The 25276-nt window shown below is 34.0% G+C and overlaps 2 protein-coding genes across 7 annotated transcripts in view; both read right to left on the bottom strand.

Moving 5' to 3' along the window:
* Positions 1-1551: 1551 nt before the first annotated feature.
* On the bottom strand, positions 1552-10338 carry LOC135128007 (integrin-linked protein kinase). Its single transcript, XM_064054784.1, has 4 exons — positions 10013-10338; positions 9595-9760; positions 2796-2964; positions 1552-2738 (listed from the first exon to the last, which is right to left on the bottom strand). Exons 1-4 carry the CDS (start codon positions 10099-10101, stop codon positions 1816-1818), a joined length of 1347 nt encoding a protein of 448 aa, XP_063910854.1. The 5' UTR covers positions 10102-10338; the 3' UTR covers positions 1552-1815.
* Positions 10339-10411: 73 nt separating this feature from the next.
* LOC135128006 (serine/threonine-protein kinase tricornered) overlaps positions 10412-25276 on the bottom strand; it is a 112969-nt gene continuing 98104 nt past the window's right edge. For all 6 annotated transcript variants that reach the window (XM_064054782.1, XM_064054781.1, XM_064054780.1 and 3 more), the window contains 4 exons: positions 19009-19649; positions 12747-13056; positions 12505-12692; positions 10412-11762 (listed from right to left, as the gene is read on the bottom strand). In XM_064054782.1, coding sequence (XP_063910852.1) covers positions 11647-11762; positions 12505-12692; positions 12747-13056; positions 19009-19649 — 1255 coding nt within the window. In that variant the 3' untranslated portion in view covers positions 10412-11646. The remainder of the gene's footprint in view (positions 11763-12504; positions 12693-12746; positions 13057-19008; positions 19650-25276) is intronic.

The raw sequence follows: 25276 nt of genomic DNA, 5'->3' as shown, positions 1-25276 counted from the left end.
TAAAATAACTGTATTGTATTCCCAAAATTATCTGCGAAAATCGAGTGAGCCGTTCCACCAATTTTTTGGGGGCAATAAATAAATATTCTTAACAATTTACCATGCTTACAATAACTTTAAAACGTCTGCAAGATCTCAAAGTATTCATTTTTGCAACTCTTGAGTTATTCACTAAAATAAATTGACTGATCCATATATTTTTTTGAGTCACTGTAAAAGCAAATTTAAAAAATATGAATGCAATGATAAATTACGAAAATATACTGATGATATTTTCTACATTTTAGATAGGATTTATTCGGCAAAATCTTGAGATGACGTCTTCAAGTTTTTGGGCTTGATAAACAGATATATTTTGATTGAAAACCTACCATGTCAAACAGTAACTTCAAAACCTCTGCAATATTTCAAAATTCAGTTTTGCAATTCTTGATTCAATCAATAAAATAAATTGACTCAGTGATTAATTTTTTTGAGACACCCCCTATAAGCAAAACTAAAAAATATGAATGGAATCACAAGTATAGTCTCATCCTATTTTGGACATTTTAGATAGGATTCATTTGGCAAAATTTTGGGCTGGCGTCATCAATTTTTTGGATGGAGTAAATATATTTTGAATAAAAATTTATTATGTTTATCATATGTTTAAAACATCTGCAAGATTTCAAAGCATTCGATTTTGCAGATTCAAAATTAAATTGTAGGTGAAACGAAGTTCACGGGGTCAGCTAGTTAATAATATTCGGGCACATAACGCAAAGGTCGACAAAAATCGCCGAATATTAGGCCGATTGATAATGTGCATAAAATTTTGTGGAGTGTTTGAACTTATTTTACGTGAACATGACGAAAGTAGGGAACCACAAAATCCAGGTATAATCAAGGTCTGATTGATTTTACGGCTGAATTGGACTCTGCTTTATCAAATCATATGAAAGGATCAACGGTTTTTAAAGGAAATCCTTTTTTGTATTTATTTCCGTCACACAATTTCGTCTATTAATTGGTAATAACAACCTTTTATATCTTCATATTTAAACTCATCAATCAAATTGTGTCTTCCCATTTCAAAAGGTCACGAGCCGCCACTGGAAAATATACTTAAACAAGATAACCAACGGGAAAATGAACTCTTAGTAAATACAATTAAAATTACATGGTTAACTTCGAGTATTTATGTTTATACTTCGAAAGAATTCGACTATAATCGCGTACAACGATCAGCGGCCGCATAAAAGAAAATTAAATTTGATTGATTTTGTCTCCTTAAACCGAGAAGTGGTAAAATGGTTGGAACATTATTTTGAGTGACCTGTTATTGTAATAATTAAAATATTTCTTAATTTGCTTAAAAAAAAACAGATGGAACGAGAATGAGATTCGAACTCATAGTGCAAACATTATTCGAAAGCAGACGGAAACGGGAGACTACTTTTTTCATACTCTAGGGGTCACAAAACGTCGAGAAAACATAAAAATGGCCATTCATCCAACGGACTCGATTACTATACTTCCTCGACTTACGCTCTGGAAGTAAAAAATTACATGTTTGCGTTACCATTTTTTTTAATCAAAAGGAAGACAACAGTTACACTTTTATATTAAAATATAATATCCTAAAATACAACATTTCGTATTAATAAATACATGAATATAGCACATCTTAAAATATATAATTTAAAAAATTAATAAAAACGTTAGCGAAGACACGTCGATTAATAAAAAAAGGACTGTCAGCAATTAATACAAGGCAATATCAAAGGCACACAACTACCGATATTAGTCGAACTTTATTTAATCAATTCCTATCCTTCAACGCTTCATTTTATCCAAAATAGGCACAATCATGTCGAACTTCGGCCTCTTCCCGGGATCCTCGTTCATGCAAATCTTAATCAACTTGGTCAAATGCGACGAAATCCCCGGTTTAATCGTAATCCTTAACCCTTCCAAGGCGATCTTCATTCCAGCTTCCATCGGATTTAAATCAGCAAAAGGCACTTCTCTCGTGGCTAACTCCCACAACAAAATCGCGAAACTCCACATATCCGAAGCCTCCCAGTTTCGATCGGTAATTTTCTTTTGCAAAGCCTCTGGTGACATCCACGCCGGATGATAAACCCTCCCTTTTTCCTGGAAGGAGAATTTCGCATCCGCCATGTTAATTCTAGCTGTCAAATCGTCGTCGATGATCACGTGACGACTGTTCAAGCGATACTCCGGTATAATACGTTCCAGGCTATGCAAGAACGCCATGCCTCTAGCAATATCGACGGCGAAACGTAAAGCTTGCGCGTTATCGACAACGACGCCGCTGCTTTCATGGAGAACGTTATAAAGCGATCCTAGCGACATGTACTGACTGATGACAACCAAATATGGCGGGCTGTTGCAGCATCCAATCACCGGTAAGATATTAGGATGCGAGAAAATCCTCAATTTGGGAAACTCATCGTTGAAATCGCGTGATATCCGTGAGGTGACTTCACGTACGGTTAATATTTTGGCGACAACGTCGTTCTTTTGCCAAGTGCCTCTGTAAGTTACACCGCTAGGTGTCGAAGCGATTTGTTCGCGGCGGTAAAGTTCTTTGATGTTGATGCCTTTATGACGGGATAATGTGGCATCACGTGAACGTGTTTTCAAGCCCAACCAGCTCTGGTCTTTAAATGTTATTTTTTTGAGGTCTTGACCTTGTTCCACAGCTATGTCGTGAAGACTTTTAGCTAAACTACCTATAAAAAAATAAAATGTTTGTAACTGGTTTTAGAATTTTCTAGGGTTGTAGTTACCCCTGGCTTTGTCTAGAGGGGTGTCACCGTACTTATTGGCAATGGATACTTTAGCATCGTGATGAACCAAATCCTCTGCGATTTCTTTATAGCCCCAGAAGCAGGCATAGTGGAGGGGAGTATTTCCGTGCTCGTTGGTGAAATTCAAGTCGGCTTTTTGACGCAACAACTTAAACAAAATGACAATTTTAAATATGATGTTAGGTAGGACTGAGATCGAGGGATAGCCAGTTTGATTGATAAAGGGCAAGACTTTTTAAAAATGTGGTGATCAGCATTATTTCAGCGAGGATACGTATGTCAATTTCGACACGTGCAGTGTAAAGCTAATAACAAAACACCGGGGTGTAGCGTTACCGAGATTTGATCAATCAAAAAATATATAATAATAGATAATCCGTTTTTCTGTGCCTTTTAGAATCTTCTAAATTATGAGTAACCGAAAACCCTAATAAAATGATATAAGGCAATAAAAAATATATTTTACTTTTTTTTTAAATATACGTAAATGAAACATGTTTTTCAGTATTGTGTTGTAAAAAAAAACTATATATGTACTAAAAAAAAAAAAAAACACAAAAATTAAGTTCATTTTAAGATTTTTAACTGTTCATGGTTCTAATTCAATTGAACTACCATATTGTAAATGTGGCAGGAAAGTCACTTAGTTATTTCAAAGTTCTGGATGCTTTTATTTAAGTTATTATATAATCCACATTCCATAACTTCTCACATTAAATTTAAAATAGTTAATTTATAGCATTTCAACTAATGTACAACGTTGATCCATTCTGAGAAAATGGACCTTGGAAATTATTATCTATGAAGTTAATATCATTGTGGGTTCAAAAAACGGGAGGGCTGTATTTTTTTACAGACTCAATTATAGTCAACTGCAAAAAGACATGTAGACGCGAAAGTGTCCCGTTAACATTTTTTTAATTTCGTTCCGGGTGAGAATCAGGATGCGAATCTTGCAACACAACGACATGCTAAAAACTGAGAAGGGCTCGATCGCCTTGATCATAGCCATCGATCCCGTCTTTCCATTTGTCATAAAAAAAAAAACATACAACGTAGGATTCGATTTTGTTAACAATCACAGTGCAAGGCCAAATTTTGGATGTTTCGCGGTTTTAATATTATATGCACATGTCTTAATTTTGGGGGATGTTTGGATTTTTATGGTTTAATTTACAATAAATAAAAACGAAATGAACATAAAATTCTATTTTTTATTTGTAATATAACAGAATTTTATGTTTAATGTTTAATAAATTTAAAAACTACTACAAACAAACTGAAGTAACTATGGTGTGTAACTTTCAAACAAAATACTCTGTTGTGTATTTGCAATCCAACAAGTCATTTAACATTGCGGTGACCAAATTTGAATTAAAATTTCGCGCTGAAAAAAAAAACAACGGCGCGAAATCGTATTTGAATAAGTTAAATTTGAAAAAAAATTTGATCAAGAAAATCGTTAAACATAGGCAACCATGCGCAAGTCTAGTTCTTTTCCTGGTAGTTGGTAACTCTTCTAGGGGAATTTGTGGACTAGTATCTAGTGAAAGGGTTGGTAGTGAAGTTCACTTGTTTGCTAGAGGGTGGTGACGCGGACTGTTGTTTGTTTGGTGTGAGTAAAAGCACGCGGTAAGAAAGCTAGATTAAGTTTAGTTGGTTTGGTGGTTAATTAAAGGGGGAGCCTTTGTATAACGAAAATTAATCGAACCAATGACGCCAACACGTGATGTAAATTTGATTTAATGGTAGTAAATACACAGTTCATGTTAGGATTTTAATCGTTACTGGTTCTAATACAATTTAACTGGAGGGAGAGGGAGATTTTATGAGATTCACTTAGTCAGGGGTGAGTCCTGACTAAGTGAATCTCATAAAAATTGTTTATCAAGTTATAAATAAGGTTTCTGGATGCTTATACTTAAGGATTACATTATAACGTAAGTATAAAGTGCGGTAGAATTCTTAATATCGTAGACTGAGGGACGGGGGGATTATTTTTCCCCTTAGGTAATTATCATCATCGAGACGGTATATCTCGCGACGTGGGAAATTACACCATCGAGACGTAATTCTCGCGACGAGGGATACATTTTGTGTTTACCTATCATGTGTTTGTTGGGATATCATCTAAGATGTGAAAAAAGTAAAAACAATAACGCTAATCGTAACATTTTCTTATCCTATTTGCTATAAAATTTGTGGTCTAAAATGTTAAAAGTGCTAAAACCAGTCTCATCTTATCAAGTACTAGCCCCACCCTCCCACCCTTTATTTTCTTAGAGGGTATGTCATTTGCCAAAATCAGTCTTATCTTAACAGGTACTAGCCCCGCCCACCCACCCTCTATTTCCTTGGAAGATATATCATTTGCCACAATTGATCTTTTCTTAACAAGTACTAGCTCCGCCCACCTCCCTGTTCTCTTTCTAATGACTATTTTATTTTTGTTCCGTATAAAATCATTCATGTCATTCAAATCGCATAAAATCAATCACTGAAAAGCAGACAGGGTGGGTGGGCGGGGCTAGTTATGTTTTTGTTTCGAGTAGGAGTGCAAACTAATAGAATTTAGGAGGTAAAATATAAAAAAAGCGCTAATCGTAACTTTTCTTCTTATACTATTTGCTATAAAATTTATGTTCGAAAAGGTTAAAAGTGCCAAAACCAGTCTCATCTTATCAAATACTAGCCCCACCCTCCCACCCTTTATTTTCTTAGAGGGTGTGTCATTTGCCAAAATCAGTCTTATCTTAGCAGGTACTAGCCCTGCCCACCCAGCCCCTATTTTCTTGGAAGGTATATCATTTGCCACAACCAAACTTTTCTTAACAAGCACTAGCTCCGCCCACCTCCCTCTTCTCATTCTAATGACTATTTATATTTCTGTTCAGTATAGAGATATGTTCTTCTGTCGAGTGGGAGGGGAAACGAATAATAGCATCTACAGGGCTTCCACACAGATGTTGTGTTAAAAAAAGCGAAAAAAGTGAGTTCGGCTGGGAAAATAGTAAAAAAAAGTGAGTGTTACAATTCAGCTAAAAATTTAACTCGAATTATATATATATAAATTTACGCTCGAATTTCTTCAAGAAGACGTTTTGATTTTTTTATTAAAAAAATTGGAAACAATTGTATTCTTTTTTGTAAAACTGAGAGTTTTTTTCACTTTCGCGTTCTTCCTCTCTAGGGACAAGGCTCCGTCAATAAGGGCCTGCACAATTCGTGCTTCCATGGTGTTATTTGCCGCCAAGGCAGCTTTTAGTCTAATATTGTTTTTATTCTTTTTTTATTTTTTCCTTTTAAACTTTATTTTTTTTTCTGTACCATCGTTTCATCTATTTCTTGCAAAGTCTTTTTCGGTTCTTTTACAAGCGCCTGTTGTTCAGCAGCTAATTTTCTTCTTTTTGCTGGATCCCCGTTCCTTTTCTTTCACTTTTTCCGCGTCCAAATAATCTTGATAAAGCCTTCTAGCTTGACCTGCTAGAAGGAAGAGTTCGTTTGCTATATAAACAGTCTCTGGTCTATTGTCGAAATACTTTAAAGCATCTGCGATAGTTAGCCTCGTATTTAAAGTTCTCACCGACATATTGGTTTTTTCTTCAGTTAGTATTAATTCAGAACCCTAAATCCCCTTTCCACGGAAGCATTCCCATGGCTTAAACAACATGCTGCTAGAAACATGCTTTTTACATTTTTTTTATTTTTCGACGTTCTTCACCCGTTCAAAAAATGTTATCCAGGAATTGTCAATTCTATCGGTCTTTTCTAATGTTGGTAAGGTTTAAAATTTTAATAACCTGTAATCTTCTACAGCGTTACCTGGCATGATAATATTTAATGTCTCACACAGTTTAGAAAAATATTCCAAAGCGTATTTTTTTTTTATTACTTGGGGATCAATGGATTTAAAATACTTCAGGTTTTTATTCGTTAAAAGACAAAAAGAAATAAATAAATTTGTAAATTGAAAACCAAAAAGATTTTACAGAGAAAAAGCGAAAAAAGTGAGTGAATTGAAAAAATAGTAAAAAAAGTGAGCATTCTTGGAAAAAGTGAGAAATAGTGAAAAAAGTGAGTCTGTGGAAGCCCTGGGATAAGCTGGGGACAATCCACGATATAAACTCTCAAAGTTAATTGTTTTAAGTAACCAGTCACTTGGATCAAGGTATAACTTAACATCGCGGAAATTTTTTCTTAAAATCTTTGATAAGGTGTGGCATAATTTAACATGATGTAAATTCTTTGTTTGAATCGTTGATAAAATGTGGCATAATTTAACATGATGTAAATTCTGTGTTTGAATCGTTGATAAAGTGTTAACATCATGTAAATTCTGTTTGGCATCGTTGATAAAGTGTGGCATAATTTAACATCATGTAAATTCTCTGTTTGATCGTTGATAAAGGGTGGCATAATTTAACATCATGTAAATTCTTTGTTTGAATCGTTGATTAAGTGTGGCACAATTTAACATCATGTAAATTCTGTGTTTGGAATCATTGATAAAGTGTGGCACAATTTAACATCATGTAAATTCTGTGTTTGGAATCATTGATAAAGTGTGGCATAATTTAACATCATGTAAATTATTTGTTTGAATCGTTGCAAAAGTGTGGCAAACATTAACCTTATGTAATTTTGTTAGCTTTGCAATTTTTGACCTCATGCAATTTTTCTCTATCTCACAATTTTAGTCTCAGTAATTTTTTTTGCTGTATAATTTTAAATTGAACGTAAATATTTTGTTCATTAATTCTTCTATCATATAAATTGTCTGATATCCAATCTTTATCTAAGATAAGAATTCTTTGCTGTTTAAAATTTCACGAGAGTGTGTGGCGAATTTAAATGTTGATTATTGCTTTTTTGAAACTTTAACACTTGTTCAGTTGTAGTTTAATATCAGTCATAGAATTTGATCATTTAAAATGAAATTGGGGTAAATAACACAGAAACACCTGGCGGAAGCGGAAGGCGCAGTTCCTAGTCAAGCTGGCGAATTTATCGCGCCACCTGCACAAAAGATGCAGATCTTGCAAAGAAGTCAGGGGAGCGGTCGGGATGACGTAACGCTCACGACTAGTTCCAATAGCAGGGATTTCCAACTACGAGTTTGCGACCCTAACGGCCTGTTGGCGTGCCACGTTTCTTCGTGCTATGAGCGGCATGTGCTTACCGATAGAATAGAATCACCATCGTGGTGGGAGAACAGCCACAACCAGGAGCCCCACTCTTATAGCGCTCTAGTGCCGCTGTCCCTGTGCGCCCCGCTGCATAGTTTTATTAAAATTTTGTTCTCTTGTTGACTGCCATAATTTTCAATTTGCCGCCACACGTCTGTAATAACTTGTGTATTTGCATCCAGTTACTTTACTTCAGATTTTTTCTTTTACTACATTAAAAACAAGTTAGACACGTTTTTTTTTTATAGCTGAGAACTAAGAGGTCTTCAAGTTTAGTCGCAGCTTTTTTTTCTTTTTTTTGTCAGAGGAGGAATAAATGATTTTGTGTCCTTCATAAACATATTTTGTGTTTTATTTGACGGTACTTTTCCAACCGTAGGGTCCATCATTTACATTTGAACGCATCCCGCCACAAAAACAACCAAACACAATATAGGGTTCCATTTTGTTAGACGATCACAGCCAAAGCCAATTTTTTGAATTTTTCGCGGGTTTTAAAATTTTGTTCACAAGTCAATTTAAGGCGGGATATTGGGTTATCCCAACATTAAATTTCAAATGTTGCTAGGTGACTTTTTTCTCGATCATAAAGTATTATTAGCTCAATTAGATAATAAAGTAAAGAGATAAAAAAACAGGGTTGAAAAAAAATAGAATTATGATTTTTTTACATCAGTTTTTCAATTATGTGGACTTAAAACTCTAAAAGTGGGAATCAAAATCTAAGCTCAGAAGTTTTAGTCATGTTTATTTAATTTTTGACAGCTCTCTATTTTAATTTGGTTAGACAATTTATTTTCATTTATGTTTGCAAAATTTACTAGAATATTTTTTATCAACGTTTTGTTACACCTTCCCCTTCTTTCTGAAATACACTCCAACATATACAACTTCTTCGAAAAATTATAAAATTTGATATTGTGATTTTTTATAACACTTAAAAAGATGGGGGCGGATTCATAAACCGCAAGTTTGGGATTCCACATGTTATTTTATAAAATTTAAATAGCAATTACTACGCAAACATTTTTAAGGGACGTTATCAAACTGTTGGTGGAAATGATCACATAAATTTTGGTTATCGTAAATCGAAAGACGAGAGACGAGAGACGACAGCCATTCAGAAGGAATCTAATCGTGTGAAAATATCGTATGTTAGATTTAGAAACAAATAACTTTCAAACGAAATACCCTACGTATTTGAAAATAATATTAAATTGCAGTGAAATTTATAAGACAACGCCAAAGGATTTTTTTGTATAATGCACAGGGAATGCGTAATCTTCCGCCGCCAGATTATTAAGACATCCTGTACAATTACATACTTGCATAAATGGAATACTAGTATCCGCTGGTACATCCTGCACAACTAGTAACTACATACATACATGAATGTTGATCTTACACATTGTGAATATCCTCAATAACAGAGCAATTAAGTACTTAACAAACAAAAATGATTTGCTGTATTATATTTATTGAAGGCTTGCGACTTTATAGGTGACTTTCTCCTCATCTCAGTCATTGTTTTACAAAATACCTCATTTTTAATTAATGTCTTTTATCTTCAGTGGGGCTAAAACAATACTCACCATAAGCACAATATCCCGATGTCCATGTGCAGCTGCCAAATGCAAGGGTGTGTCATCACCCCGATTAGTGGCATTAACTCGAGCCCCTCTCTGTAATAGCAGTTCCACGATTTTTGTATGGCCTCTTTTTGCAGCCCAGTGTAACGGACTGAAGCCATGGTCATCTCTAACAAAAATCAACACATCTGTAGTACAAACAAACCTACACAAAGCTTGAATTTAGCGCGTTCACATAAATCGCAATTATTTAAATTTTGACCTCGTGGAATTATTACCGCTCACTTGAAGCACATGTAACAGCATACAAACAATATCCCACTCTGCGAACCGAAAATTGTTACTCAATGGTTTTAGCGCTGACCAAATAAGGAAATATCAATAAAACTAACCTCAAATTTGTTACAAAGATTAAACTTACCCCTGATTCATGTCATGTTCGGTGTCGTCGAGCCACACTCTCACTTGTAGAGCGTTTCCGTCCCTGCACCACTGGAAAATATCTTCCATATTTTGTTAATAGCGAAAATTCGGATAGAAATAGTAACAAATGGGCGTTCACTCTGACACCATTTATGAGATTCTTTAGCGTTTTCACTTACGCACTGTTTATTTACTTAGGTTAATTGAAATGCTTACTAATGCGGAAATTATCAACCACAGTAGCTGATAAGATAAGAATTTTTCAGGAAATTATCACATCAACGAAATTATGTCACTGTCACTTAGCAGCCATTTTTTACAATAGTATTTGTATGTACTGCGCAGGCGCATGTGAATCATTTATATGGCGGGAAGATTCGGTTTAAATAATAAGTCGTTTAAAGCACATAGGTTTAATAAACTTTTTTTGTTATACACATTTTTGGAAGTAAATATATGTACAAGTCCTGTTAGCGAGACCAATTATAAAATACAAACTGCAATAAATAACAAAATTAGTGGGTAAATAATGATCTACCAACGTCTGCACCAAACTATTGTGAATTTGAAAGTAATAGGTGCGTATTAGAGAGCAACAGCGTAACATCAACATTTTTATCTTTTTTTTTCATAGACTTTCAATTCTACCAACTGCTCCACATACACGTCTGGACTGTTTCACAGTCGTATCTGATCGATATGTTTAGCACTGACTACACATACACTTCCACAAAAATCTATATTACTGTTACATTTTAGGGTTCTAAAACTGCCAAAAGTTGCTATTAGAAAAATAATTGTTCATTATGTGCTTCTCATATTCCTAAAATTTCGTTTCTTTCACAAAATGTACACTAACAAAAATTAAAACATTAGGTACCTAATTAGAGAAATTGCCTCACAAACCTGTATACTAATCACTACACATTTGTCTTGTACGCGAAAAATAAAAAAAAAGTGATCTCACTGACAGAATCAAGGGGAGGGTGTAAAAAGTGTAATTTATGTCCTCACAAAGCTATACAAAATAGTTCTTGATGGTGGTCAAGAATTACATTGTCTATAAATAAAAAAAAAAAACAAGTAAATAATAAAAGTATCACTTTGTAACAATAAACAAAAAATAACATATACACATAAATCTTCTGTTGTATTTAAAATGATAGCAAAATCGTTACATACAAAATTCCAAACACCCTCTTCTGTTCAATGCAAAATCACAAATAATTGGCAGTAGTTTTTCCTTACCCCATTTTGTACTAACAATTCGTCATCGATTATATTTACAATAAACCTACTCCAAATACAAGTTCTCACAATTAACGCTCCATTAAAAATATCAATGTAAATACAACAAAAGATACATAGCTTCTCACAGCTCAAAAGCAAACAGTGTAAAACTGCTTCAGACCTATAATACACAAAAAATTACTTATTTTTAGAAAATAACTCTACTAGATAGGTACAGTGAAGACGATAGAATCATGAGAGCACTCCTTCAAGAAAGGTATGTATGATTTTTCACGCATTATTTTTTTAAATTGTGGTTCATTTCCTAAAAATAAGTGCTCGTTTATAGCGATTAACTGCCGCTGCATTTTAAGCTATCATCGACGAAACAGTGGTGCTACATTATTTCTTTGTCGGAGTCCCTCTTTGCGTGAGACCTTCGAACCTCTTGAACGTGTAATTGATGAATACCCAGTCTTTGTAATTAACTTCTCCGTCCTGAGGCATAGGCGCAGAAGCTGAAAAAATAAACAGAATGTTTTACTTCTGTCGCAAAGAAAAAGTTAAAGAAAATTAATTTTCTCTGTGTAAACACAATTTAAAACAAGGGCTTCTACAAATGTCAACTGTGAAGGTCCTTTTTCGACGTTTTCTTTCGCACGTAGTCTGCTCCTGATTGCGCCAACGCAAACATGAATTCGCTCTTTTAAATCATGAGAGGGTACAACAAAAACGTTTTACCGTTTCTCCGGTAATAGAATAATTAATTAGCTCTTACCAAGTCCATTTTTAGATCATTTCCGTCATTTCAAGCATCGACGACTTTCTTTAATGAATTTGCTGACGTTCGAATTGTAAATAATACTGTTCTGAACGACTTCCAAGTTCAAACTTTTACGAGTGGAACACGAATTATCTAGTTCATCCCATTATACGAATTTAAATTATACATTTAAATGGTGACAGAAAATTAATCGCTATCAGATTCAGAAGTTTGGCGAGTCGGAGAACGAAAATAAGTAAATTTTCGTTTATTAGACAGTGCTTCATCTTTCGTTACACACAAATATTAAAATTTTCAACACTGTGAGTAATAAAACTTTTTTCGTGCCGCCTACCACTTCTGCGTAAACATGTATCAGATAATTAGAGACAAACTTTGCTTAAATTTCCCCAGGGATTTTATTGTGTCGTATTACCCCAAATTATCAGTTAAAATACAACTCCTACTTATGAAACATGAAACCCGTGTTTACTTACGAATTTCAAGCTTGACATCTGGAAAGTCATCAAAGTTTGACGTATCATCTATCGACCTAACTTCTACAGGTATCGCTGCCGGCCTTTCTCGTATATGCTCCCAGTCGACCCCCCTAAAGAACGGAATTATTTTCAAATCTTCTATACCCTTTTGTGAACCCAATCTTCTTTCGGCTTCACAGCAAAACCTTGAAAAGGCAAACAATGAGTTAAACTCAACAAGATTTTATAAGGGTACTTACTTAATAATAGTATCTTTGGCCTCTTCAGAGATCGGAACTTCAGCGGGAAATACCAGAGTTTCCCTCCAGTTCATCACTTTACGATAAGTGTCTTGAGGATTTTCAGAACAAAACGGGGGGTAACCGATAAGCATTTCGTACATGATGACGCCTAGCGACCACCAATCACACGCCGGCCCGTAACCAGTTTGGAGGAACACTTCGGGGGCGATGTAGTCGGGGGTGCCTACCGTACTATACGCTAAAGCTCTTCGGTTTTTCTTCCAACTTTCTGCTCGCCGTTTACTGTCCATCGGACTAGACGTGATTACTGAAAGAATGAATGAACACGTTATTTCTAAACAGTCTTCCTTATTATTTTTATAAAAATAAACCGCTGAAATTTATTAATAAAACATCGTTTATTAAAACAGAGTTTATTACTTCCATTCACAACTTAACGCACCGTGTGCAAAAAATTCGAAAAAATAAATGGTTTCCCATTCTCAGAAAATACTAAGCGTTCGCCTTTCCGAAAATATACAGTTCCGTGAAAAAATGGAAACATTTCGCTTTGTTATCCCAATAAAAAGTTCAATGACAAAATGAGTTAATATAATTAAGACGTAGTTTTGTGTGAGGATGTTTTGGCCAATTGCACGTGGCCCCTTTTTTTATTAATAGTGGGCACCAATTTAATAATGTCCGTTTACGATTGTATTATTTAAAGTAAATACACTGTAACCATCGTAGTACAAAATTTAAATTAATTAACTCAGGTGACGAAGTCCCCTGAAGGATTTTAAAAATAATTGGTCAAATAAAACTGGTTGTATTTGCTTCTAATTAATCTCTTCATTAAAAGGTCACTTTAGAACAATTTTTGCATTTCAATTAGGTACACAAGTCGCAATCTCTACGTAATACTTATAATTATACCTACTTCTGATCTTTCTTTGTGTGTGTTTTCTATTAGATTTTTCTTATTTACATCAAAATTAAATTCTTCAACCTGGTAAATTAAAACTAAGCACAGAGCAGAAATAAAATCCTCGTGTTTTGTCTACTAAATAAAACTGCACTACCGGCAAAAATACCGTCTTATTATTGAGGTGTTCCACCACCCAGACGGTTTCTGTTACCGAGCTAGAATTACCACATTATAGTCAGTTTCATTCACTCAGAGTGGAAAATCTCTGAAAGCAATTTTGTCACTGACTATTTCTTTGACCTTTTGCAACCTCATTAAAATTCTTGGTCTACACTATTAAAATTATATTGAAATAAAGAAGCAAATTTGTTGCGTGAATTAACAAGTTCGAATACTTTCAACATGGTTTCGCACATAATAATTCAAACGTTTGTTCCACATATTTTTTTCTATCTCGTGGAAACGTACACGCAAGCGCAACAATCATTTCAAAACTTCAAAATAACTGACCTTATTTAAATGTTATTTTAGGAAATTTACTGCATTTCAATGATATGTATTTAAAAACTGTGCTGAAAATACTTCTCGTGACAACTGCAAAAGAAGTTTGTCTGAATTCCTCGTTTGATTATTGCTCTCGACTTCGTCTCAGCTGTTGAATTTTAAGTAAAACTTTTTAAGTTCATTGCACCTAAACAAAAAACTATTTCGCCAAGACATTATTGTCATATTCCAATAGAATGGAAAATTTTGATGTTCGTTTTCGAATTTCACATTCTCCCCAGGTAGAAAATCCATGGAACAACTTTTACTTCAGCACGCTGTGCTACCACTTAACGTCATCTTGTGGAAGTGATGAAATAAATATTAATGTTATGTAATTAAATATATAATTTTAAAATATTTCATAGAATTCGGTTATCAATCGATCGACGTGAATTGTGTAAGAAAACTGTTAGCGGCATCTGTTAAAATTTCAATTATTTTAATTATCTTATCAGTTTTTAATTGTTTCAACTTTCCGAGCGTAAGTCAAGTAAAAAATTGCAACGGGGCCATTATGACAATATCTACGATTTCAATCTTCGCGACGTTTCACAACGAAAATATCAAAATCTCTGGTTTCCATTTATCTGCTAGCCGGTTTGAGTTTTTGTTTGCTTATAAAAGATTCTCGATGAAAAAGTTAAACTCAGGCCCGCCCACCCACCCGTTCTTTCATTTTTTTTCTTCAGAAATAAGAAATATACGTTATAGCAAATTAAGTAGTACAACAAAAAAATTATGATTGACGCTTCTTTTAAACAACCTACGTTCTATTAGTTGCCATTCTCACTTTATAAAAGAACATATAATTCACCCCGCCCACCCACCCAGTTTCCATTTGAGTGATTCATATTGTCTAGTCCGAATAAAAGGTGGATCTCAATTGAAGAGAGATAGAATCGTTAGAATGAGAACAGTGTGTGTGGGCGGGGCTACTGCTTGCTTATAAAAGATTCTGTAGAAAAAAGTTAAACTTACCCCCGCCCACCCACCCGTCCTCTCGTTTTTTTTTATATTATAAATATATTTTGATTAACAAATTACCATGCTTACAATAACATTAAAACGTCTGCAAGATTTCAAAGTATTCAATTTTGCAATTCTTGATTTAATCAATAACATAAATTGACTCTGACATTAATTTTTTTTTTAGACACCCAAGCAAATCTAAAAAATATTAATGCAGTGATAAATCACAAGTATAAACTGATCATATTTGGCACATTTAAGATAGGATTTATTCAGCAATATTTTGAAGTGACGTCATCAATTTTTTAGGGGGGATGAGCAAATACATTTTGACCAAACATTTTTTTGCAGTTCCCGATTATGCATTCATTAATTTTTTTTAATCACCCTATAGTATAAGTAAATCCAAAAAATATTAGTGGAATAGACTCATCATATTTTGAACATTTTAGATAAGATTTATTCGGAAAACTTTGAACTAACGGCATCAATTTTTTGGAGGAGATAAGTAAATATATTTTGATTAAAAATTTATCATGCCTATCATAACTTTAAAACATCTGAAAGATGCAAAGCATTTGGTTTTACAGATTTAAAATTAAGTTCCAAAATGTTGTTCTATAATTTTGATGTTTTTTCCAAAAATCTGGAAGTTCGAGTAAAAAACTCAACACGAAGTGATAAACTACATGTGTGGGGACTATGATATGTTATACAATTTAAAATCCATTTACTATGTACAATTTTGAAGTGACGTCATCACATTATTGGTGGGGATGATTAGACAAATTTTGGTGAGCGTTTTACCACCTACATGATATTCCTAATATAAATACAAAATTTCGCAACAATCGGCCCAGTACTTTCAGAGATTATCTGTCTAATAAAAATATAAAAATCCGGGACGCCAAACAGGCAGACAGACAAACAGACGGACAGGCAGACAGGCGGACAGACGGAAACGGAAGACCTATTTCTTCGTCCTCTAGGGGCCGTGAAAGGTCGAGAACACGTAAAAGTATAGAGTCGGCCGACGGATTCGATTACTATACTTCCTTTGCTTACGCTCGGGAAGTAAAACTGGTCCAAAGTTATTTAAACAGAACTTTCTTCGCCCCAGAAGTACAGTCCACTTCTTCGCAAATTATAAAATAATCTGACGAATCTTATTTTTTATAATAATCCTTATAAGTTAAAATAAATATATCTCTATACGGTTAAAATACAGGTAAAGAAACATGCTACCCAGAGGCGTCAATAATACCCACGCAACCAGTCTGCACTAGTGCGGACAATATGAAATGCATTTAAGTCAGATGACCAACTCAGCAAAAATGTATTCTCAATACATGTTTCACTTGGACTGTTTATGTTTATACTTCGAAAGAATTCGACTTTTAAGCACATACAGATAACAATTGTCAGCGGCGGCACTTGTGTTACAAGGAAATGACGTCTGATTTATTTTGTATCCTTGAAACAGAGAAAAGGAGTAATGAATTGATTCATTAAACTATAATGGAGGAAAAGGGTCCGAATATTATTTTGGATGGGTATGGCAATTATTTTATTAATATTATTAAATATAGACAGGCACGACATTACTGTACCGCTCTTGATTTGATCAATAAAACAAAATTGGAAATGCCTGGAAATTGATTTCGAAGTAAGCTCGCGATTAACTACTCTGAGACCCCCTTGTAGGACTTTTGTATTTTGTAAAAAGTACAGGAAGAATTAAACGATTATTAAAATTATAATAATAAACAAAAACAAGGTGGATTCATAAACCACAAAGTACAGGAGTACATAATTTCAAAAATTTTAAATATAAATATAAAATTGTTGGTAAGGATGCCTAGCGTTTTATATGTATACATATAAAATTTGACAACAATCGGTCCAGTAGTTTCGGAGATTATCTGTCTAATAAAAATTGACACCGACGATAAACAAAAGCAAAGAAAGACCAAATTATTCGTATCCTAGGATTCTAGTACAAAACTATCGCTCGGGAAGTAAAAAGTGGGTGGCTTAACAAAATTTCCTTCGTCTACACAACCAATTCAACAAGTCCAGTTTCTTAGAAAAAAAATAAAATTTGATTTCTGTTATAACCCCTCGAAATTAAAACAAAAATAGGTGTAGACTACAAAATTACTAGTAAAGAAGCATGATATGTCTTTTTTTAACGATATTTTTTTAATATGATTTTGTGATGACCCACCAACATTCATTTGGATAGCAGTATATGTAATATTAATAACAGTAGTACAATGTTTCAAGAAAATGGGGTAAGCTGTTTCTGAAAGCTTGGTCAGTTGCGCGCCACGGTCTGAAAAATATGCAAGTGGTCCTAATCCCACCGGACAGTTGCGTGCAATGCAAGAACAATTTGCATACAATTTTAGGTAATAATTAATTATTTATCAAATATGGATAGGTATAGAATATTTTCATTGGTCTTCAATTTTCTACCGATAGGTTCATCTTATAAAAAATAAAGCAACCCTTATCATCGCCTATTTGCACGCAAGTTTCCTATGACCTTTTTTGGAGATTAGATCTGCCACATGAGATAAACTAACCACGGCGCGCAAGTGACCAACACCCGTTTTGGATTCAGTAAAAAGAAATACATTACTTCATTAATTATTTTTTACACAATTCTAAAGAAATACGAGGAAGAATAAACTACAAATTCAGAAGCATGCATTTCTCAGCACTTCAAATAAGATCGAAGTGCCAAAATTTTGAGATGACGTCATCAAGTTTTTGGAAGGCATGCATAGATAAATTCTTATTACCAGTTTATTTGGGTCATAACAATGCAATGGATGATGTAGTTTCGAAGATAAAATTAAAAAATTGTTTTATAAGGCTGAATGCGTAACCTACAACAAACTGCAAGTATAGAAGCTTATTATCTCGCACATTTTAGGTATATTTTATTGATATCGTCGCTAGGCGACGGATACTTAGGCCGGAACGGGAGACCTACTTTTTCATATTGTACAAAGTATGAAACGACCAGAAAACACTAAATTAGAGTCAATATTAAAGTAGGTTCGAAAAGTAAAAAGGTAAGACACAGTTATATTTCACACATGTGTTGTCTTCCTTTTATGTTTTCCAGCAAATTTTATTTTAGAGAATTTCTTTATTGCTAAATTTATTCAGAATAATTAAATATCCTCAAACGAAATCGTATGAAACAAACAATACCGATGATTACGTTATAATTTTGACAGAACCAATGAAACAAAAAAAAAAAAAAGCCTTGTAAAATGTAACCGTGTAAATGTAGTGCATTTGTCAAACTGTATTCCTAAATTTTTTATCAAATTAAGGACCCACTTGTTTCCTTTCGTCACTGATAAAAAAAACCTCAAAGTATGTATTTAGTGAATTTGCTTAAACTAAGAGCAAAGTGTCAAAAAAAAATTAGATATTGTTGGAAAGACTAATTAGTTACCGTACAAATAGTGGCTTTTTAATCTTACTTGTTGCGACAAATAGGTACGATGCTCCAATAAAAAAAATGTGCAGCTGTTGGAAGTTTTCCCCCATAATTCGCTCGTTTGTCTTTTCAAAGATTTAATTAAAGAATGGCACATAATTTATACTAGAGGTACGAAAACCTACTGAGAAAGCAACATTAAAAAACTTTATTAATACTAAAACTTCCACGTTCAGTAATTAAAAATTTCAACATTTTCATTCCTGTATTCTAAAAGTCCGAAGAACATTACAATCGTGTTACCTAACATCACCCAATCACGTCCAAGACGGTAAAATTTTCATAAAACCCTTTAATAAAACAAAAATTGAACTTACTAAAGTCCGACGGCTTCGCTTGGCTCAGATCCCGATAAAAATCCGTCCTGTGTGACTTCTTCAAACCCGTACACAATCCAAAGTCGCTCAGCTTCAAATGTCCCTTCGCGTCCAATAATAAATTGTCCGGTTTGATATCCCTGTGTATAAATCCTAACTTATGTATCGAATCTATCGCCAGCGCCGTTTCGGCGATATAAAATTGCGTAAATTCCTCCGACAACGTGTCCTTCTTCATCAACAACGTCATCATATCACCTCCAGGTAAAAACTCCATAATCAAATAAAGATTAATGGGGTCTTGAAAACTATAATACATTTTGACCACCCACTGGTGGTCGGCTTCTACGAGGATGTCGCGTTCAGCGCGCACGTGCGCCACCTGCTCCTTCTCCAGCATATCGGCTTTCCGCAGGATCTTCATAGCGTACACGTGACCGGTATCTTTCTTCTGGACTAGACGGACTTCGCCGAAAGCTCCTCTGCCTATCACTTTCAAAGGCTCGAAGTCTTCGACGCCAAGGCGGGACCGCTTGAGGCGGAGGAACTCCGTCTCCTTTTGGGCGTGCTGGAGGCGTTTCTCATGTTTCTGCTCTTCGGAGAGGCTGTCGTCTTTCAGGGATTCTTCAAGTTTCGCTAACCTGCAAAAATATAACAGAGTTTGAATGAGGTCGAAAGGAAGAAAACAAGTGAATAGAGGCAAATCGATGGCCCACATTGTAACTTCTACGTAGAATAGGAAAGTTAACTGTTAATTTTACAATATGCAGGGTGATTCACGAGTAAAAATGAGCTTAACCAATGAGTTTCTAGCAAAGTATCCATAATTATAAAGAACGGCACATTTTTTACAAGTTGTATAAAATCTATATTAAAAAGGATTTGTAACTCGTACATTCATAGAACGTATGAAAACAGTTTCCTTAAGCCTCTCGACTTTATTAAGTATGTAATATTTTTGTAATAAATGTTCGTACATTGACAAGAAAATATACAGAAGTTCGAAACTACTGCGCAATATAAGTTTAAGGTACAATTACACAGTCGTAAGTTTGCTACATCGAGCATGGCAAATAATAAATCAAATCGACCGAGATTTACGACATGTCAACTGCCAGTTTTGTAAAGGTTAGTGACAGGTCGAATTTACTTGTAATGCTGAAAGGTGAAAGTTGTACGACAAATTTATTAAATGTTGGAAAGCCCACCAATCTCGCTTAATTCTTGAATTGCTAAATTATTCAAATTTTCACGTAGGTAGTGTTAACTTAAGGACTTTAGTTTGCCACAACTGATAACTAAGAAAATCACTTAAAAAAAGTTGCTAGTCTTTCCGTATCTTTAATGTATTTATTGTTTCATCACGCTTTACAATCCAGCAGAAATCTGTCGTTATCAAACTACTATAGAAACTTGATACCAGTTTCCATTGTTTACATTTTTTTCAGTTTATCACCAACTTCACCAAGGTTTGAGAAAAAAAAATCTGCATATGAATGCAGAAAATGAGGCTAAATGACATTCGTCAGCTCATTTTTGATAAGTACAAGGTTCTAGATGTCATCGCTAAAATTAGAAAATTGAACCTTTTCCAACTTAAAACATCATTTTCCAGTATTCTTAACTTCAACGTGTCTTCTTTCAAGTTACGTTGACGAAATAACTATAATGTTCAGCTATAGAACAAACTATCCCGAGCCATAAAAAGCAACACAATTTCATAAACCTTTTTACTTATTCAGTAACATTCCGATCCTCGTTAGATCTTCACAGAAGTTGCGGTGAACCCATTATAATGTATTGCCCCCAATAAAACTTTCATGGTTTCGTAGGTTTCCTTTAAATATATATGATATGTGTATTGCCGAATGAGCAACCGAAATATAAAGTTTTGAAGTTCTGTTTAAACTCCGCTGTGACGAATCAATAGAATCGTAATAGGACGGACTGTATTTGTTTTAGTTCATCAACGACGCCAGTCATATAAGAAAAGATCAAAGGACCATTAACTTCAAAACATAAATAGACTATAAGCCGTTACTCTGTATTATAACTAGCGAAATTTGGCGCCATGTTTCTGATTTTTTTTTAATAGTAATGCATGACAGGAAATGGTCTCGAACAAGATCATTTGATTAATTACTTCTTTCGCATATAAAAAATCACTGCCATGTTCTCCATCCACAAGGTAGTCGTGCCGCAGAGGTTGCACAATATACAATTTTGTTTTATTTTTTGCCGAAAACCCGGTAATAGTGACACAACAAAAATACCAGTCTCTGACTTTTGAGCTCGCGAACAGCCAAAAGCAATCACGATTTCCTTCAGTGCTCCCAATCTGGCAAAGATTTACATAGTATGTCAGGCGACCTTCCTAACAATAGAATGCAATTCGTACAACTTCTGAATTTGTTGTTATTGTAAATGTTAAGTTCTTGATGTAAAAAACTTGCAATGATGATGTTAGCGTCAATTTAGCTAAAAAATTTGGTCCTCGAGAAGCACTTTCTAACGAAGTGTAAACATTACAAGAACGCTGTGAAAAATGCAACACACTGACGAGTATTTTATTTCTGAAACAAGGAGTTGGACAATGTGTTGCTGGCTGCATTTAAAATTCATCAAGCTCATTATCTCTCATAAATAAATGATTTCCATAAATCATCACTTGCATTAGTGCTATTAACCCGAAAACGTTTCATACACCAACGTGTCAGACTTTGTCGGTGCTTAACATTATATTTTTCGCAATAAACCACAAATTTTTATTTGAGAACTACTTATAGCACAATTGCAGTTAATATCTTGGTTATTTTCCACACCTACAACCATTTTTCGTTAAAAGACTTGACCTGTGCCACTTGAGCGGGCTTTGATGAATTCCAAATGACTACTTTTGTAAGTGATAAAATATAACGTTGCTATTTAAAACAGCTTCTTGAATTTTAACCGTCACGCTCCTCGCTCTTGATCAATACACCATTATTTGTTGTCAGAGTTTGACATATGAATGAATTCATTAAGATTTAATGCATTTATACTTTCAATTATTCGAACAGTTAGCTCATCAATGATGCGATTTATCTATTATTATTGAATTTATTATTCAAAATAATGTTAAGCTTTCTACTTTTTGAATAATTAAAATAATTTATCCCGCGACACGTGCTAAAATTACAGTGATTTGTTCGCAAAATTTTTACACTCGAGTCATAGCAATCAATAAATCAGTCTTTGCATGACTACGAATCCGCAAGGTATTATTATATCGTAGACCAACAACCGTTCGATAATTACTTCATTTCACCTTATACTGCACGAAACTGCATTATCAATTCATATCCAATGTGTATTTTTGTGTATCCCTAATAAAAATTGACATTTAAGTGGGTGACAAATTTCAAATAACAGAAAGTTCCAAAGTTTGGAGATCACAACAGTCAAAATGAGTTTATTTAATGTCACAAAAAAGGTAGCAAAGACACTTCGAAATCTAGCCGGGTTTATTATGTGCACAAAATCGATGAGTTTTCAGCAGTTGTGGCTTTTGCGTTAGAACGCTGCGGCAGAGATGGTTTGCACAGGTCCTCGCCGCCGTCCGATCCAAAGCTGCTTTTGGTCCTATCGGCGCATCGTTATTACACCCTTTTTTTCGGCAAGCTAGACAATTAATTCAACAGTTTTACAGTTTTTGCAAAATTAAAGTTAATTAACGAAACTACAATTCAATACATATAATACGACATCTGAACGTCGCAGCCTTAACATTTTACGACTAGTTTTTATTATGTTTCAACAATCGCAAAAGTAATGTCAGAAAAAAACGCTTTTGGCACCTTTAAAAACACTATATATTTCGCTTTACTTACAACAAAAAAATCATTAAAAGCCCCGTTATGTGATGATTATACAAAAGGTAACTGATTTTATTTTATAAATTTTCAAAATTCTATTTTCTCCATCGTCGTCAATCCTTTTGAGTCTACAGAAGCAACATCGGGAGTTTTAAACTTTTCACTATTTTTTATTTAATCGGAAAACGCTATTCTCTCAACTTGTATTTCCATTTACGTTACCGGTTTCGAAGACCCCCATAAGATCAGAGATACCGTAGTTCACGAAGAAATGCCTAAAGGAAAACCTAGTTCCAAAGTTCGCGAGATGCACGCTACCCAACATTTTGAGCAAAAAAGTCAAATACAAAAGGAGGAAAATACTGAAATAAACTCATACGCCGCCCCGGTACGACGCCTATGGATTTTCTAGTATGTGCGGCGATGAGTTTTACCCAAGCCGATTTTTAATCACCAATCAACGTAAGACGTTATAAAACTCATTCAGCATACCAAACTTCTGATCAAAACAGAGGTGAAAACAAAGAAACTATTGAACAAACTAAATAGCTTGAGGAGAGAGGAGAGAACGTAAAGGATTCAAAGCCAGACACAACACATAAATTTCATGAAAGAATGAAAAACCTCACGAACAATTTACAGAATTGGAAATGAAAATGTTAAAAAACAAGCAAAAAAATGGAAACATCAAGGACTAACTGCTAGCAGTACACACCGACTTAGGGCCAGTTTGTAGAATATTTTATCTGAGGTTAGGTTAATCACGCATTTAACGAGGCGTTTAGCGACGTCTGATTGGCGTAGAGTCGGTCACTTTAATGCCGCCTTAAAAATTTAATCACAATCAAATATAATAACAATAATATATATTGAATGGTCCACAAAGGATTAAACAACACTTTACAATTAACATATGTTCATATACATATAATTACAAACTAATAATAACAATAATAACATTAGGTACGTACAGTTGATACCCATATATTACGCAGGGACATTATTAATTTTTAAGAGTTCTTACAGATATTAAATATTGGGGAATAAAAATGATAATTTGTACGGGAATGCGGAATTGAAAATACTAAAGAATGACGACTGTTCAACCGAGGTACATTGAAATTCAAATATGATAACAAATGACTGCAATTTGCCATGTAATGGTTTAACTTAAACATAAAAATATTGCAAGAAAGTTTTCTTCTGACCTCTAATGATTCCATACTGAAACGGTTGTATAAGGCACTTCTACAAAATACATTTATAATTAACTTATTTTCTATGCAACACCTATAAAATCTATTGACATCATTTTGCAGAGTTCGGCAATCCTCTAGTGAGATTATAGGTTTAACAATCTTGACATCATCAACATATGCTTAAATTTGACAGTGAAATAAATTAAGAGTTCTATTTACAAAAGCTAGGAATAAAATAGGACCCAGGTTAGATCCTTGAGTAACACCGCTGGGAGTTAAGAACTTATACGAACAGCAACTAGCATATTTCACATATTAAGATCTATTAAATAAAACGGATTGAAATAAATTAATAAGCTATCAAATTCATTACGTACTTGCTAAGATTCTACTGATTTTGGAAGATCTTTTATTGACAAATGACATATTCTCTAAGAAAATAGAGGTATTCCACTTGAAAAACACCTTATTTACAGGACTGGGATATAGTTCTCGATGTACTGATTCAAAAAAATAATGTGTTATGTGTTCAGGAGTAAAACTTTAGAAATATTTGGTTTTGTAGTAATTTTGTTTAAAAAATCTTAATAATTACATCTAATCTATTCGGAGTTTTTGAACAAATTGTAGAAGTTTTTGAAGAAATGAGGTCCAAACAAACTTCTCGAGGTCGAGATGTAAAAAAAAACTTCATGTAATTTTTGGATCTGGTCGAAAAAAAAAAAGAAAATTTTCAGATATCCCAGATTTTTTTGTGATTTTTTCTTATTGCTTGCCTATAAAAGACTCTAGAAAAAAGTTAAAATTAGCCCCGCCCACCCACCCGGTCTCTCATTGTTTTTCTTCTGAAATAAGAAATAAATCTTATAGCAAAAAGTACAACAAAAAAAAGTTACGATTAGAACTTGTTTTAATTTTTTTACAGTCCAAGTTCTATTAATTCCCAATTCCACTCTGCAAAAGAAAAAAATAATTAACCTAGAATATTTAGTGATTAATTTTATCTGCTCTGAATAAAACTTGTCGTTAAAATGACAAGAGGGCGGGTGGGTGGGGTTAGTACTTGTTAAGATACTACTGATTTTGGCAGATCTTATACTGACAAACGACATACTCTACGAAAATAGAGGTGTTTCACTTGAAAAACACCTTGTATACAGGGCTGGGATATAGTTCTCTGATTTTAAAAAATAATGTGTTAGTGTTTCTGTAGTC

Source organism: Zophobas morio, unplaced genomic scaffold (genome assembly GCF_036711695.1).
Source record: "Zophobas morio isolate AGI-343-1 ecotype UQ-CSIRO unplaced genomic scaffold, CSIRO_AGI_Zmor_V1 ptg000012l, whole genome shotgun sequence".
NCBI classification, from domain to species: domain Eukaryota; kingdom Metazoa; phylum Arthropoda; class Insecta; order Coleoptera; family Tenebrionidae; genus Zophobas; species Zophobas morio.
The sequence above is the reverse complement of the archived record's forward strand: the minus strand, read 5'-3'. Positions and strand labels throughout refer to the sequence as shown.